Below are 16,370 nucleotides of genomic sequence, written 5' to 3' on the forward strand. Positions count from 1 at the left end.
AAAAGGTTGTGTGATCAATATTTTAAAGAAGGCTGTTTTCACCATGTTCCAAATCATTTAAACCAGAGGGGATACTTTTTTTTTAAATACACAATACACAGCAGTCTCGGCTGTTACCAGAGCTCAAAATAAAAAAACGTGAAATAAGAAAACCCTCCCTCTACATACAGTACAGAGCCACAGACAGCAGCAGTCATTTCAGTGTGTTTTTTTCTGCTTTTTAACTTAAAAAATGAAATCTCTTGTTTTCATGGCATCCTCCATTGAATTCCTCCAGCGAATTACCACCTGTAAACTGAACTAAAGAATATTCTGTGTCTTAGTGTTTCTAATCAGGACTAGAGAGAATTCAGATTAGTAGGTAGATACAAGACAAAATATATTAAAAACCTTCACTGCTCAAGTCGTCCCTACAATGACTTATGTTACAAGGAACTTAAAGCTTTAAGTTTGATTTTAAACTTCACATTGCCAGTGTTTAACTTACTTAGACCTTTTGCTGTTTAGGGATAACAGGCCACAACAAGTATCTCATCTCGGCTACAAACAGTCTACTGTACAAACCATGAAATAAGTGAATAATGTAAATGACCTAACAGAGTTTTAAAAAACAAGGCTGGTGCTTCAAAAATATTCCTGCATAGTGAAATGCCAATAAAGGTTTAACAACTCTGTTCTTCAGAGGTATTGCTAGCAAGAAATGACACAAATCATTATAGTTTATCCAGCAAAAGATGTAACATCTTTATTAGATCCAAAACAATATGACTGTTACTGGAAACTAACCAGGAAAGTCTTGGGATGACATGCTTTTAATCATCAAAAGAAAGTGTTTTAGATTCCACTGTCAGTTTAGTGCTCTGCTCAGCTTTCTCTCAGAGTCCTTTAAACATACAGATCCTTAGCTCTGACCTGAACCTCGGTTGTACAGGCCTGGGACTCTGCCAAGAGACACTCTGCAATCTAAAGTATGTGCCTCATGCAGAGTGCTGTAGTAATATTCCTATAGCAATGGGAGGGAGGTCAAGGGTTTGCAAATATTTATGACAATGACAATATAAATGAACTCTATTTCATAATGCTGAGAAGTAGAAGCATCTAAACAAGTCTATTTACTGTATGCTTTTTGTGTACTGTATATAAAGGCAAAGATACTGAGAAAATTCATAGGTTGTTAAAAACCCAATAACACCTGGGCTGTTTTTGAGCTGTACAGCGCCCTCCAAAAGTGTTGAGACAGCAAAGACGTCAAAATGTTTAATTTGAAGTGATCTTAAATATTGGGGAACAATCACTCTAAGTAATGTCAGAAGTGCAAAATAAAGCATTTGGTTGTATGCCTTTGAAGTACAGTAATAAAACTGACGTCTATGACTCAATGACCTAAAAAAAAAACCCTTAATCATCTGAAATTTTTTTCCAATTGGATTTATATCTAGATACTGACTTGGCCAGTCTGATAAAATCCTGGGCTGCATTGGCTGTATATTTTGCTTTACTGTCATGTTGCTTGGTGAAGTGTTGCCCAATAGGTAAAGAAGCATTTTCATGTATTGTTTGTAAACAAAATGTTTCAGTAAATGTCCAAATTCATTCAGTTGATGTTATAATCACTTACATCACTAATTAAAAGGGAACTGCAATGCTATTTTTATACAGTATTTCAGATTTACAATGTGCACTGAAAACCACAACGAAATTCCTGTGGTAAAATGTCTGCTGTACAACCTGAACTTAATTTGCTCGTACATCACATTACATTAGGCATTACAGTGATTAGTGAGCAGGAAGGGCCATTTCATGCTACAATTTGCTCAAAATTTTGCTCTCACCTGCGGTGACTAAATGAGGACTGTACAGCATTTTCAAAAAAATTCGCTATTTTGTGATAATTGTGATAATTCTAAATTTGTAAAATTTTGCAATACCATAAATTAATTTTGTTACCAAGATTTAATAACTGGTCTGAGAAATTGGGACTACAGTTCCCCTTTTGACATGTGACTCAGTGACAAGCCGTGACATGACCTCCACCTGGCTTCACAGAAGAGGTGACTTTCTTTGAAGCATCTTAGGTATTTTTTTTCCTATACTTTACCTTTTTATCTCTCCATAAAACTTTCTTCCAACTTCCTCGTGGTTCATGTTTTGTAGCAGATTCTTGGCTTTTTTGTTCTAGGTGCTGATGAGAGTTTTACATCTTGCAATGCAGCCATCTAATTCTGCTGTCTCAATCTTCTGAACTGTGGATTTTAATACCCAATCTTCTGTGAACTGTGCATTTTGATACCCAATCTCCTGTGAACTGTGCATTTTGATACCTTCACCCCTGCACTCTGGAGGTTGCTGGACTGTTATTTTAAGATATTCCTTGACAGCTCTGATATTTGTATCATCAAATGCAAATTTCATGGTCAACTTCGTCTTGGCTAATTGGCAATTATATCTGTGGTTTCCTTCTTCAGTATATTCCAAATAGTTGATTCTGACACCGAGTTTTTCTTTTAGTTTAAATTTTCCCTGCTTTTTTAACAGAACGTTTTTTTTTATTTTGACTTTCGACTATGGACTCCAAAAACTAAAGTCAAAGTGGGACAACTCTTTTATTAACCTATTTACCAAGAACAAACACTGTATCTGCAAGAGACATCTGTCATACAATTGCCTCAGTACTACTTCTCTTTTGAAATAAAGAGATAAAACACTACCACTTAACACTTGTTTAAATGACCGAAAAAATAGAAAAAAGCAAAATACACAGGAATTGTACTTATCAGTCAATACAAAATCATAACAAAAGAAAAAGCTGGTGAATTCTTTTATACAGTATATACCCATTTAAAATGTATGTTATTTAATCTACACAAATCTACTAAACACTCAATTGTAACAAACCTACAGGAATTCATGGAATGGTTCAATCGCACATTCTGTCATAATCATAACTGGAGTTCGCCCTGCTGGAAGAATGCAAAGGGATTGTCTGCAATTGTCTTTAGATCTTCATGAAGGCTTGATGAATTTGGTGAAACTGATCAATACATATTTAGTGTTGTAGCGGCAATGCTGGTTAATAAGACAGAATTAAGCGTTGGAATGCTTTCCTAAATGAGGCCCCATCTCACCCTCCATCTCTGTGGTGCAGCCACAGAGAAAGTATTCATGCAGGCTGATTTAAGATGTTTTCTTTTGATAAGGGACAGCTCCCAGACCGGGATGCACTTAGCTAAGCCTGGCTATCATGATCAATGGTCATCCATTGGCGCCTATCTGTCTAGGGAGTGCCGAATGGACATCTGGACTGCATTCCTAAGTGTCAAGAGTAAGTGACTTATATCTCACCTTGATCAACCAATCAGTGACTGGCAGGGCGTGGTAATACCACATGGGTCTCCAATGCCCGCCAAACTCTCAACCAAACAGCACACATCTGTGTCTTGGTCAAAAAGGGAGTGCAAGCTCAGATCTGGGCTCTCCTTGGCCATTGTCGCGCATCCTCAGAGACAATCACGTGACAACTACTGTTGTCTGCAAAGGGACTTGGACTTTGTTCTAAGCGCGAGGCCGAGGATCCCGTACGTACTCAGAATTCTACCAACGTGAATGCTCCGCTTGATCAACGGCAGCCTACAGTTGGACCCTCGTCGACAACCTGAATAGCTTATTCAGAAGCAGCGCTGGACCGGGAACGAACCAGCTTCTTCCCAGGCAAAAGAGTGACTTGTGAGGACTCGCGGTCACACTCTGTGCATAGAGACTTTCTACTAGCCAGCCGGACTGCTGGTAGATCCCCTCGGAACAACGACTGCCCTGCGCGCCGCAGTCAGATTCCTCCGCCCGTCCTACTCCGAGCTGCACCTCGACTGGTTGGCCGGTAGCCAGAGGACGCCGGGACAACGCCCATTGGACAACCGCTGGAACAGAGGCTGCAACAGAGCCTGTCAGCTGGTTTGGTGTTCGTGCCGGGAAATTCCAAATCCATACACAGTGGATAAGTAAACCCCATGTTCTACATTGCGTCTCGAGAATTCAATTGTACCTCAACACAAGTTGTTATCAATTTAATTCATGAGTAATGTATTTACTTCCGAGTTTAGAGTAACAGTGGGTAATAACACTGATTAGCGATTTGGTAACCGAACGATATAGATTGACATATATTCTCTGTTGTGTATCTCTTTGTGTTTGCATCTCTTCGAGATTATATACCTTGTATATTGATAACCCTCACAGTAAGGTCTGCCGCTCGTATCCAGACAGACTAGTATATGTTTGGTGCACAATTTATATTAATAAATGTATCTCGTGTATTGAACCCGTGTGTGTGCGTTGTTAGTTGTTCTGACGATTGATTTTCTAAAAGCCACAACGAACAACCTCGTGATTACTGCTACAATTAATAATTGTCTCAGTAAACCCATCAAACCTCTACAGTGTATATACTGTATAAAATTATATATCATAATTTTTAACAAGATTATTTTCACCCTCATTCATCCAAACAATAAGACCAATTTAAAATTATAACTATACCACTAGGTTTTCAAAGTAGCATTTTCTAAATTAAACCGGCTATTATCACACTTAATAAAAGCTTTGTGGAGCTTAAGTGGTGAGGGCAGGATGAATTCGATTGTCACCCAAACAGGGACTATCATTCATGTTCTTAGAAAATTATAAAGTATAGCTCAGTGATAGAAAACGTAATGCATGTTTTCTTTAGGGGAGTATATCCCTGGAACTGTTTTCACCAGATAAATAGAAACATTGTGGTGTAGTGCATTACTTGTAGAAATGTAGGGACAATGTAAGAAAATGTTAGCTGCTTTCTCAAATATGTCAATGGAGTGTAAGCGTGGTGAACTCTTATACTGACCTGCCATTGTGCTCCTGTCCTGCAGAGTTTCTCCAGGGGTCTGGGCTTCCCTCTTCTTTCAGAGCCTAAATAGGAAAAAGAAGGCCAGTGAGCTTTTATCTTAATTTGGACAGAGTGTGGAGAGACCCATCTCTGGGGAAAAGGCTCATTGTGCCCCTTGCCACTACAATAAGCCGAAAACTAAGAAGAAACTATTATGCAATCCTATCAATCCTTCCTCTCCACTCCAAATGCATTCAGAAAAAGAAAAGAAATAAACTGATCTTCACTACTTTGCTCTTTAGGCATCTCAATGCAAAGTTACAGAGAATTGTAGAAACCTACAGAGACTAAGGGATAATTATGGAGGGGTAAAGTGGCTTTTTGTTTCTATTCAATATAGTTCAAGACTTGGATTTAAAATGCAAACTGCTAATTTAATTGAGCTCTCAAAGGCCATAACACTAACGAAACTAACACATAACACATGCAAGGATCGCAACAATAAGTGATGACTACTGAGTTAAATGATGAGTGTGGTATGTAACTGCAGTTTTACAACATTAAAAATGATGAAGACAAAGGTTCAAGATAGACATTTGAATTAAAACAACAGAAAAGCAAGTTCTGAGCACCAGGATGTGTATGCCAGTTTCTCCCCGACAGGTGTCTCGGGTATGAGTGCTGGATGTGAGAGATGTGCTGAGTATAGGAATGTTATCAGCTGGACAGGTCACAATATAATGTAGCATCTACTGTGTGGCAAAAAAAAAACCTGGAGCCTTACATGAGATTTCAATTTTTTAAAATGCACAAAAGAGCTGTCTACATCAATGCCTTGACAATACAAATCAAAGAGATTATCCTCTGCAGCAGTGCAGTGCATTTAATTCATTACTTTGGCTTTCAGGGTTTGTGGAATGGAGTTACCAAATTAGAGCCAGGTGGTAGTAATTCAGAATCAATACTGTTTCAAGGATCATTCTCCTCCTAGGATGTGGAAAAATCGCATTTGAGCCTAGCATAGCACCAGTCTGTTTTTTATCAGCGGGGTGCACTGTAAAAGCAGCTCGAGTGTAGTGACAGGTACAGTTTATGGGAATACCTATAGCTGATTTTTCCTGGCAGGCTGCCTGAAAACTACTACTTAACACATTATGCACTTAATAAAAAGAACCGAGCCCACTTCTTGCTCCACTTATTGGCTTAGAATCCTGGTCTGTACTTGTAAGAAGCACTACATTATAAGGAATACACCAATTTTGTGTGTTAGGTGTCAGCCATGCTGTATCATGCTGTATGTTGCGTAAATGATTCAACAAATTCACTCACTGAGAAAGACTAACTTTTGCCTTGATTAACAAAATCCCTTCGTTGTGTATCTATACTCCTGCAGATTATGCGCCAGAATGACACAATGTGCTTGATCAAGAAATACAGCTCTTTACTTTCAGATTGTGCTCAGAGAAACAGAAAAATAATTTTGTAATTAAGACACAAAAAGGAGTTATGGTACAAGAGGCTAATAAAATGAACAGAAGCAACGTCTTGACTCAAGTGCATTCTAAGTGTTTACTGCTGAGATCTCCTAGTGACACAGAGATGATGAAAATTAGACTTTGCCTAGTGCGATTATACACTCTGGGTAGAAAATCCTGTTGAATGCATTGAATAGCTGCATATAAGGTTTTTTGCATAATCTGACAGATGAAACTATAAAGTCGTCTTCTAAGACACAAAAATAAAACACAAGCATTTTTCCATTTTATTTCAATTCCTTACGGGCAATGTCTACTAACTTGCAAACATCACATTCCAAAAATTAGTCTTATATTGGTATTGGACTGTTTTTTCTCTGCTTAAAACTCTGATGATGAAGGTAAAACTGTTAGAAAAGATCAGCATAAGGTTAATGCCACCGCCTGCACAAAATGCAAAATTGGGCAGTTAACACACTGAGGAATCTCCTGGTTAATTGTAAAAATACTTGAATAACCTCAATCGTCTACCATCTCGTGTTTGCGGATTTCTACCTGAGTCCCCACTCTGAAGGCAGCGTCCATCTGAGCCTTGAGGATGTTGCACTTGAGATGGTCTGGAATGACAGATGGAGAGGACGGAGAGTGGAGGCTCTTCTCCGACAGATGTTTCTCCTCAGCCTGTAGGGTAAAGAACAGGGAATTGCTTTCACTTAGGAGTGAACACATTTTACACTCCCAGTCCATGCCCTTTATTGTAACAAACAAATAAGTTCTGGACCCCGAGATGAAGCTGAACAAGTAAGTTTTATTGGATGCAATGAACAATATAATCAGAAATTGTTCCAAAGATTATTGGTGCAGATGTCCAGTTTATATAACAAACTTCAGCAGTTTCTGCCACTAACTGTTACCATGGTAATGGGGGGAGGTCACCTGTGTTTGGACATTCTCAAGACCTTGAACACTTTGAATGGCTGGTCTCATCTTCCCATAGTAAGGGAGTCTGTAGCTCACACTTGGAATCTCTTATCAATCTCTTACCTTGCCATAACTCCAAAGTGCTGAAGCATGGAATGTTTTGTACCAAAAGAAGTCTTTGTGCAGCAGTTAACCCTATTTTCATATCTCATATCTTTCTTCACCTTCCTCACACAATGTCTTTTCTACAGTTTCTCACCTCTCCTGATTGAGGCACATCTCTAGGGATGGAGCTCTATTTCAGATGGACGAGAACCTTTTTTTTTTAAACTGTTTAAACATATTTTATGAGAATGATAAGTAATACAAATTCTAAAATACACTGGTAGGGCTGTAGCTAAAAATCTTCAAATGAAAACCTGCATAAAATATTTTCACTCATCAACCACTTAATATACTTACACTGTAATATACTGCCCATATAGCTGAGATGGAGGCCAGAATAAACTGCAAATGAATTACATACTACAGTAGGTACAACCTTTGAATATATTTTCAAATCAAATTAAAAAAATATACTGTATGTTGCCAGAATTTCTAAACTCAATTTAAGATTCAAAGAAAAAAACATTCAGCTTATTTTCTATTGGCTTTGCGCTACTGTAGAGTTACCAGTTCTGTCAGTCTCCTGTTTTAGGCCACTATGAAACAGGATTATGTAAGATAATGCAATATGTGAAGGGAGTCTCTTGTTGTCACTTCATGAAGTTTTGAGTGCGAGGTGTAGAACGTTTCAGAATATGTAGCATAAGAATCCACAAAAAAACCCACAATCATTTAAACTAGAATAGAAGGTGAAAGAATCAAAGATTTCCTTCAAAAAGAAAGTTACATGGAGGACAAAGGACAACGGACAACCAAAGGGAAAACAAGAATGATCAGGTCATTAGATGCGGTAAATGATTAGAGTATCATAAGCAAATTAAATCAGGAACTACAAAATTAGCAGGCGATTATAATTTAATTGGAATCAACCAGCTGGGATAGAATGGTTTGTGAATAATAGAGTGGTTGGTGGTTTAGCAAAGTCTAAAAACATGAAACTTAAAAAAAAAATGCTGCAAAAAATCAGATATTGCATAATTGAAGATGTGTTCACTACAACTGACAACACTTAAATATAGCACTTCACAGTAGATGTCTCTGTCAGTGATCCATCCTTCTGTATCTTGGTATCTAGAAATCAGAACAACATGGTTCTATGTACTATTAGGAGATTATATACATGAAAAGAAGTATCTGATTTTTTAACATACTACCCTGTAATTAGTTTTATTTTCAATTATGATTTACATAACAGAATAGAGGATGAATGAAGGACAGGATATTCAAACTTAAGTTATTTATACTCCACATAAAAGCTGCCCCTGTGGGTATTGCAGTCCTATTCAAATTCCAGATTTCTTCAGTGAAACATTCATCTGTGTTTCATTGTTCCTACCCCCTCTTGTAGAGCACTTCAGTTAATGTACTGCATTAAAGTCCACATGCCAGATGCTCCCATGCCGACATTTCATGATGCTTAAATATTAGAGAGTTCTTGTGCAAGCTGCACACTGTGATTGTTCTGCTTTTCCATTTTGATTATTCTTTTTTGTCTTATTATTTGCTACAGATAATGATTCTGAGTGCAGTGTTGATGATACTGTGCTGAAGCTTCAGTGTTGTATTTGATGCAAATGAAGTCGTCCATATGCGCACAAGCGCAGGGGTGTAATCAGTCTTCATCTCTTTCTCAGGCTCTTGACAACTCCTCAAGCCCCCAGTGAACACTCCCCACCCCTCTTCCTTCCACTTTGTGGACTTGTACAAAAGGTACATGCAGGCCCAATCAGTGCCTTAAATTCAGCCATGTCCATCATGTCCATTGGAAATGATTATTAATTGATGCTTGGGGTTTAAGATTTACCCTCTTCTAAGTTAATCTCAATTTCCTGTTAGCAGGATGAAGCATACAGTTACATCATGCTTCTTTTCTCATACTTCTTTCTCATACTCAAACTTCTCATACAGTTCCAATACTGTACATTACTCATTGCACAGGTGAAGCAATTTCTTACTTCCCCACCTGATAGGCTGGCTGCCTGATGGCTACCTGAGGTGAGTGCACTTCAGAGTGAAGGAAGTGTGTTCTTCCTCATACATAAAGCTATTTCGGGATCCTTCATGTTGAAAAACATGACACAAACACAATTATTCTCCTTATTTTAAACAAAAGAGGATGTAATGAGCCTCATCTTATTATTTTGTGATTGTGGATTATTTTGAACAACTGGACTATTGGATCCAACCACGCTTACTGGCTGCTGTGGTTGATGCTGCCTCTTTGACCTTGTTTCCGTACCTGTCTTTTGGCATTGGTACTTCAGCAGTCTCTGTGAGGAAGGCCTGGTTGCTGGCAGTGTGCTCTGTGAAAGAGTACAATCGCTTGCAGTGTAGCTGAAGTGAACCCCTGCTGGGTTTTGGTGAACTGAAAGACGATGTAGTTGTTCTTACTACGTTCTCAGCTGTGGTTTTATTTGGTGTTATAACGGTTTTATATACAATTACCAAACTCTTGAAGATTCAAAACCATGCATTCTGGGTGCGTAAAGAAGTTACTGAACTTTGTTGTAAGCTGCCGATTCTTTGGAAGGGATTGTAATTCTGTTTTAAACTGCATTGCAGCATCAAATCGACTCTTCCTGTTATTGTTGCTAATAATGCGAGATTCTATGGTATAAGATTGAAAGTAACACATAGAGTGGACTTCAATGCTTTGCAAACGCTGCAGAAATGTGAGTCTATCAGGAATACATGTCAATTGTCTTCTGGTATCAAGCTGGAACTTTTTAATGCTCAGTCCCAGAGTAATAAATCCATGCTCCTGTATGATTGTATTGTTCATACAAAACGTTATATTTTGTGTATTACTGAAACTTGGCAATATACCAAGCTCAATACATGTTTTGTCTCAGTTTTTACAGCTGGTCACATTTCTGTCCTCTGTTTCTGATAATACGTTTATTTTGAGAGATTTTAATATACATGTTGATTCCCCTGCTTCACGTGTGTTCCTGAGTTTCTTAATGTTATTTACTGCTACGATCTAAAGCAATGCGTCCTACCCCTTCACATGGACATACACTTGATCGTGTACTGTACTAACTAATCAGCCCTTGGTAAGTAATGTAGGAATTGAAGATCTGGGAGTGGCAGAAAAAACATGATTCTTATTCTTAAGCACTGAAAGAAGCAAAGTCTATTTTTTTCCCAGTCTCATCAATAATGACATTGGTAATTCAAGGTATCTGTTCACTATTAATCACCTCCTTCAGCCCCAAACTCAGTTAACTATCAAGGCTACTATGGAACAGAGTAATAATTTTGCCAGGACTTTCAGAGCAAAGTTTAATAACATAAGAGCTGAGATTACTCAAAATGTTTCTTTGCTCTCTATTCCCACATCACACAGGTAGCAAATGCTTCCCATTTGTCTGATTTGTTCCTTCAGTGTTAAATATAGTATTTATCAAGCCTCTTCTTAAGGAACTTAGTCAATTATGTGTTGTATAACTATAGATCTCACTATATTTAATCTCACTTTGCATTCTAAAGTCCTAGAAAGGATGGTTGTTATTCAGCTCCAACACCATCTTGCATATAATTCTTGCAAATCATTTAGAGTTATTTATGGCCTGCTTAGTTTCCTCTTTGCAGTTCTGCATTGATCATTAGGTCAAGTTATCAGAAAGTATGGTATTAGTTTTCATTGCCATACTGATGACACCCAGATTTATATACGCACAGTGTTTTAGTATCTGTCTTGAGGGTGTTGCGGCCCAGATAATTTGTAATTTCTTAAAATTAAATAGTAGCAAAATGGAAGTATTGTTGGAAGGCACCCTCATCAGGTCCAGCATACCAATATTTTCTGTCTCACTATTGGCATAATATTCCAGTAACAGCTTCTGCCACTAATCTTGGTGTTAGAATGGATTCATCATTGGCTTTTTATATCGCCAAATATTGCCAAGATCTCTCAATCTGATACTTTTGCTTTGTCCATGCTTTTGTTTCCTCGAGGCTGGGCTATTGTAATGCACTCTTTGTAGGAGTTCCAGCTAAGTACATTCAACAATGCAACAACAAATTACACCTGTGTTGGCATCTCTGCAACGGCTGCCTGTGAGTTTAAGATTTTGCTGTTGACCTTTAAATGTGTTCATGGAACTGTCTTATTTTAAAGGACTGCTTCTTTCCAAGACTTCCTCCTAGAGTTCAAGGTCTACTTCACAGCTTAAACTTTGTGTCCCAAGGACTAAGCAGTACTCTTTGTTTCATTGCTCCCCATCTATGGAATGACCTAGCCCATTATAACAGGGCAGCTATTGGCAGGTTTTATTTTAATCAGAAAGCTTTTGGTGGTATTTGATATTAGCTGCTGTATTGTTTTGGAGATGATGTTGCCTTATTTAATTCTGTATTTTATTTGGTTTATTAAATGTGTTGCACATATTTAATTGTATCACACTGCACTTTAAGACTGATGACAATTGCATTATAAATAAAATACAGTATAATTATTATCTATCTCATTTGGTTGATTTACCCTAGACTTAATCAGAATTAAATATGAAATAATAACAGTATAGTATTGTAGTAATGCTCTGTTTTTAAGCAACGATATGGAAAATCCTGTGTCTTGAATCTTGTATTGAAGTGGTCTGCTCCCCTGACTGCTGAGGACAGTTCATATTGTCACACAGAGATCCTGATTGTGCAACGTCTCCACCCCAGCTCACTGTGACATTCTCTCAGTTAACATGTACAGGATTGTTTCAATGGACCACAGTTTTTATTGGCCTAACACCACAGTCTATATAACAAATATAACTTGTAAATATCAAACACATTTTGACATGAAATTATGGAGTTAGGAAGGCATAACCTCACAACCCTGGAGCCATGAGCTTAATTACTGTGGTGCTATCTGTGTGGAGTTTGAATGTTCTTCCCATGTTCATGTGGGTTTCCTCTGGGTGCTCCGGTTTCCTAAGACGTACTGGTACATAAAATTGGCTTTTGGAAAAAAAAAGGGCCTGATGTGAGTGTGAGCATGTTTGTGTCTGCAATAGACTGGGATCCTATTCAGGGCGTATCCAGCCTTGCACTAGTTGCTTGCCAGGATAGGCTCTGTCACCCCTGTGACCCTTAAATGGATAAAGTGGTTAGAAAATGGATGGGTGGTTGGATAACGGAGACAGACCATCTCTTCAGATCTTTGGATAAACTGTATATGAATTTCATTTTTATTGAAATCTAATCTTTTTCCTTTAATTTGCACTATAAAACTGTTCGTTCTTAAAGACAATAGCAGATACATCTCAACTTCAACAGGCACAAAAGGAAACAGTTAACACAGATAACAAAACACTGGCATAATTATTCCTTTCGGTGAAAACAGGTCAGTCATGGGAGCCCCAACTAATATGTGGTTAGTTAACAATGAACCGCACATCTCACATGAACAAAGGACAACTTTGTCCACCCAAACCGACTTCCTGACATCACTGACCCAGTACCCTGTTTGCCACATGCATTTTTAAGTTTTGGTTATCTTATTGCCAGTTTTAAATGACTAGTTTTTTGTTAGCTTTTTTTTTAATCACATTAACAATTTGCTGCTCAAACATTTCAGAAAATCCAAAACACTGTCAAAAATCTTCTCAAAAGCACATGGGAAAATGAATCAGTTTCGAGCCAGCCCTACAGCAAAAGCTTTCACAGTCAGTAAGATGAAATCCCTGAAATTTCACTGTCATATTCCCACAGCAATCACACCAGGCAGCATGCACACTTGGCAATTATAGATGAAGTAGCAACAAAATATCTGTATACAACACAAGGAAGAAAAAAATTAAATAACAACCCCCTAAAGTCCAATTAATAATCCCTGACAAATACCTGGTTTTAAAAAACCAAAGCGCTCATTAGCATTCAGCAAGCACTGAGAATCTGTGCTCACAAAAAACAGGCCTAATTTACTTCTATGTGCTGCAGTACTGCCAAGGATTTTAAGCTTTTCTTTGCTATAGATTACTTAATTGAATTAATTATTTGCTTAATTGGACTAATTTAATGTTTTAACACCAATGGCTCACAAGTCCTGACAGATTATGAAATAAAATCTGCTGAAGAGCAGGTCTTCACCACTGATTCAAAATCACAGAACACGTGACTATAGAAAGCTGGCACTTCTTCTGAAGAGTTGACTGTAAGTCAGACTGTAATAGGTTGTTTTCTGTGGAAGAGGGTTAGTGAAGCCCACTCCTGTAGTCTTGCTACTTGAACGCTTATAATGCTCCCTACAGAGGTACCACACATTGACTTTTTGGACGTCTTTTAAAATGTGTTTTGGCTGGAACACTGAGTGACAATCACAATGGGAACAGCAATCAGTTAGCAATTAAAACACAATGAAATGTGCTTGACATAAAAACCCTCCCTGTAAGACAAGCCTAGCAAAAGAAACAGGAAACAGAATGAATTGCTTAAACAAACTACAGCAGAGTGTAGTCAGAGGGCCGGAAATCTATTGTTGAGAGCTGTTGCTTTAACATCAATTGAAGCAATAACTGCCATATACAGTGATGTGAAAAAGAAAGCACAACCCCTTATGTTTCTATGGTTTTAGATACTGAGACGTCACATAAGGCTATTGAATGTTGGCTAAGTATTTTGTTTCATAAATAATGAGTACAATTTGTGTATGTTATTTGTCACACAAGGTTAGATTTACCTACTGTTAGGACTTCAGATGAAGGTCAGATATGTCGTAATATGTAAAAACCATTGAATCTTAACAGGGCATACTTTCTTTTTCACATCACTGCATTACAGCAGTGTTATACATTAGGCACCAGCATTAACGTAACAAAAGTTGCACAAACAATAGTGGCTGTGTGTACTGCTGTAATGAATTACCTTGTTGTTGATATTGATGTGCAGTGCTGGCCAGGGCCCAGAAACTTTGCTCCCTTCCACCTGTTTCAGATGTGTAGCCGTCTCCTCGTACTGGCAGGGAATACCAGTGCTCAGCTCTGCGGACAACAGACAAGCACATGTGAGGTGTGTGTCCGTGGCAGGGGTTCAAGTGTGAACAGCTTCTCTTAAGCAAAATCAAAGGCAAGGGCTTAAGAATTCATTTTTCTGTGGGTAGCCCATCTGGAAAAGTTTTGAGTTTGGCACTTTTTTCCTCTAGTCTTTTTTTTTTGCTTTAGTCTTCTACTTACTGCACATTGTTTTTCCTTTCAAAGTAGGAGTGGGCAGTAGTCCCATTTGCTTGCTGTTTTTTCAGCAGCAAACGCTGGCTGTACACAGGGTGTGCTTATGGACTGATGATCCAAAGACAATGCAGAGCTCTGACATGAAACCCACGGTATACACCAAGTCACAGTATGTCTTCTCTTAGGCCTCTGTGTTTTAATAGGAAAGTGTCTTTTTTTGGTAGTGTGGTCTTGAAATTCAATTACAATCACGCATAGGCAGTTACTTCCAGAAATGATCACTAATCCTCTTTACCTTTGGGAAGAAAAAAACATTTTGTCTCAACTTCTCATGACAGCTTTCTTCATGGCTTTACAGTTTTTAAATAAGTACCTGATATAACAGTGCATTTTTCTTACGTTTCCATAAGCTGCCATGAGCAGCTTGTCTACAATTAATAGCTAAATACTAATTAAGCTAGTCCAACAGTGTCACGATGATAGTGAAACAGTAAAAAGGAAATACAACAGGAAGTATCATGAAAAGCCTCAAATATGGTGAAAACAAACTATATTTATGCTATTTACCTCTGCCTTCCTTTACGCTCCAACTATTTATCCATTGGAATTATTCTGTCCCTACAACTTACACAGGACACAGATGCTAATTATGCACTGTATGGCACTGAATGGCACTGTAAAAGAAATGTATATTGTACTTCCTTTACACTCTTCAACGTTGAACTAACCTGCTTTTTATTTTTTAATTTTGTTTTTTTCATAATCCAACAAACAACATTTTCCAACATTATCCAAACAAACATAATACAACAAATAGCATTAAAAACAAGAACCACAAAGATCTACTCCATACAAACTCCCCTCATCCATCCCCCTCCGTGATACAGCTTTCCATGTTTCTAACTAGAGACCCCATAAATGTGGACAAACAGCTACAGAAGATCCCCACTGCGACCACACTTTTAATGTGTCAGCAGTTCTGCTGCTGTGAAAGGGCCCAATTACAGCCATCTAGGAAGGGTTTTTAGTGTGAACCGGGAATATCCCTATTTAGAATAATGGACAAATGGGGATAGACTTGTTTCTAGAACTGAAGCACCTTTGGGGGGTCCATAAACCTGCAAAAAATTGCCAAAAGTACAGCATTTAATGGCTGAATTTTTATTTCCCCAAATATTGTCCCAGGAAATGGCCTCATGCACAAAAGTAATCAGGGTCTCCACCAGATAAAAGGATTTTAAGAGGTCAAATGGATCATGCATTGGGTGTATAGACAATATTGCCCAGAGGAATTCGCCCCCCTGTCTCCTGTCCCCTGTCCCTGGAGGCGACAGAGACATGCATATCAGAATGCACACAGATATAAAAAATTATGAATTATAGAACAAGCAAAGAACATTCTAATTAAAAATATGTTGCAGTGTGAATTGTCACTCCAATGTGAAAGCGAGAAAGGGGAAATGCCTTTTAGAAATTTATTATTATAAAAAACCTACAGTTGTCCATGGCAAGTGTTACACTCCAGGAGGAAACCAGATAATTGGTATTATCACAGGATGCGGGACTTAACATATAATTAATCAACAAACAAGAACAGGTCTTAAAAGCAGATGTGAGATGTGCGTATAAAGTATTTCTGTAGTTGGAATTGATTACAAAATAAAAATTAGGCCTATGCGAGTTAAAATTAATAAATGTGGTCTACTATAAAGGGAAGTATGTCCTTTTATCATAAATCATTCAAGACATCACACAGCAATTTGTTTGGAGTAATTGAGAAAACACAAT

At 38.0% G+C, this 16,370-nt stretch overlaps 1 protein-coding gene across 3 annotated transcripts in view; it reads right to left on the minus strand.

Moving 5' to 3' along the window:
• epb41l4b (erythrocyte membrane protein band 4.1 like 4B) overlaps positions 1-16,370 on the minus strand; it is a 155,530-nt gene that overhangs the window by 28,478 nt on the left and 110,682 nt on the right. For all 3 annotated transcript variants that reach the window (XM_015357282.2, XM_015357281.2, XM_015357284.2), the window contains 3 exons: positions 14,281-14,396; positions 6,889-7,014; positions 4,877-4,941 (listed from right to left, as the gene is read on the minus strand). In XM_015357282.2, the coding sequence (XP_015212768.2) occupies positions 4,877-4,941; positions 6,889-7,014; positions 14,281-14,396 (307 nt within the window). The remainder of the gene's footprint in view (positions 1-4,876; positions 4,942-6,888; positions 7,015-14,280; positions 14,397-16,370) is intronic.

The sequence above is a fragment of the Lepisosteus oculatus genome, chromosome 10 (assembly GCF_040954835.1).
Source record: "Lepisosteus oculatus isolate fLepOcu1 chromosome 10, fLepOcu1.hap2, whole genome shotgun sequence".
NCBI lineage: Eukaryota > Metazoa > Chordata > Actinopteri > Semionotiformes > Lepisosteidae > Lepisosteus > Lepisosteus oculatus.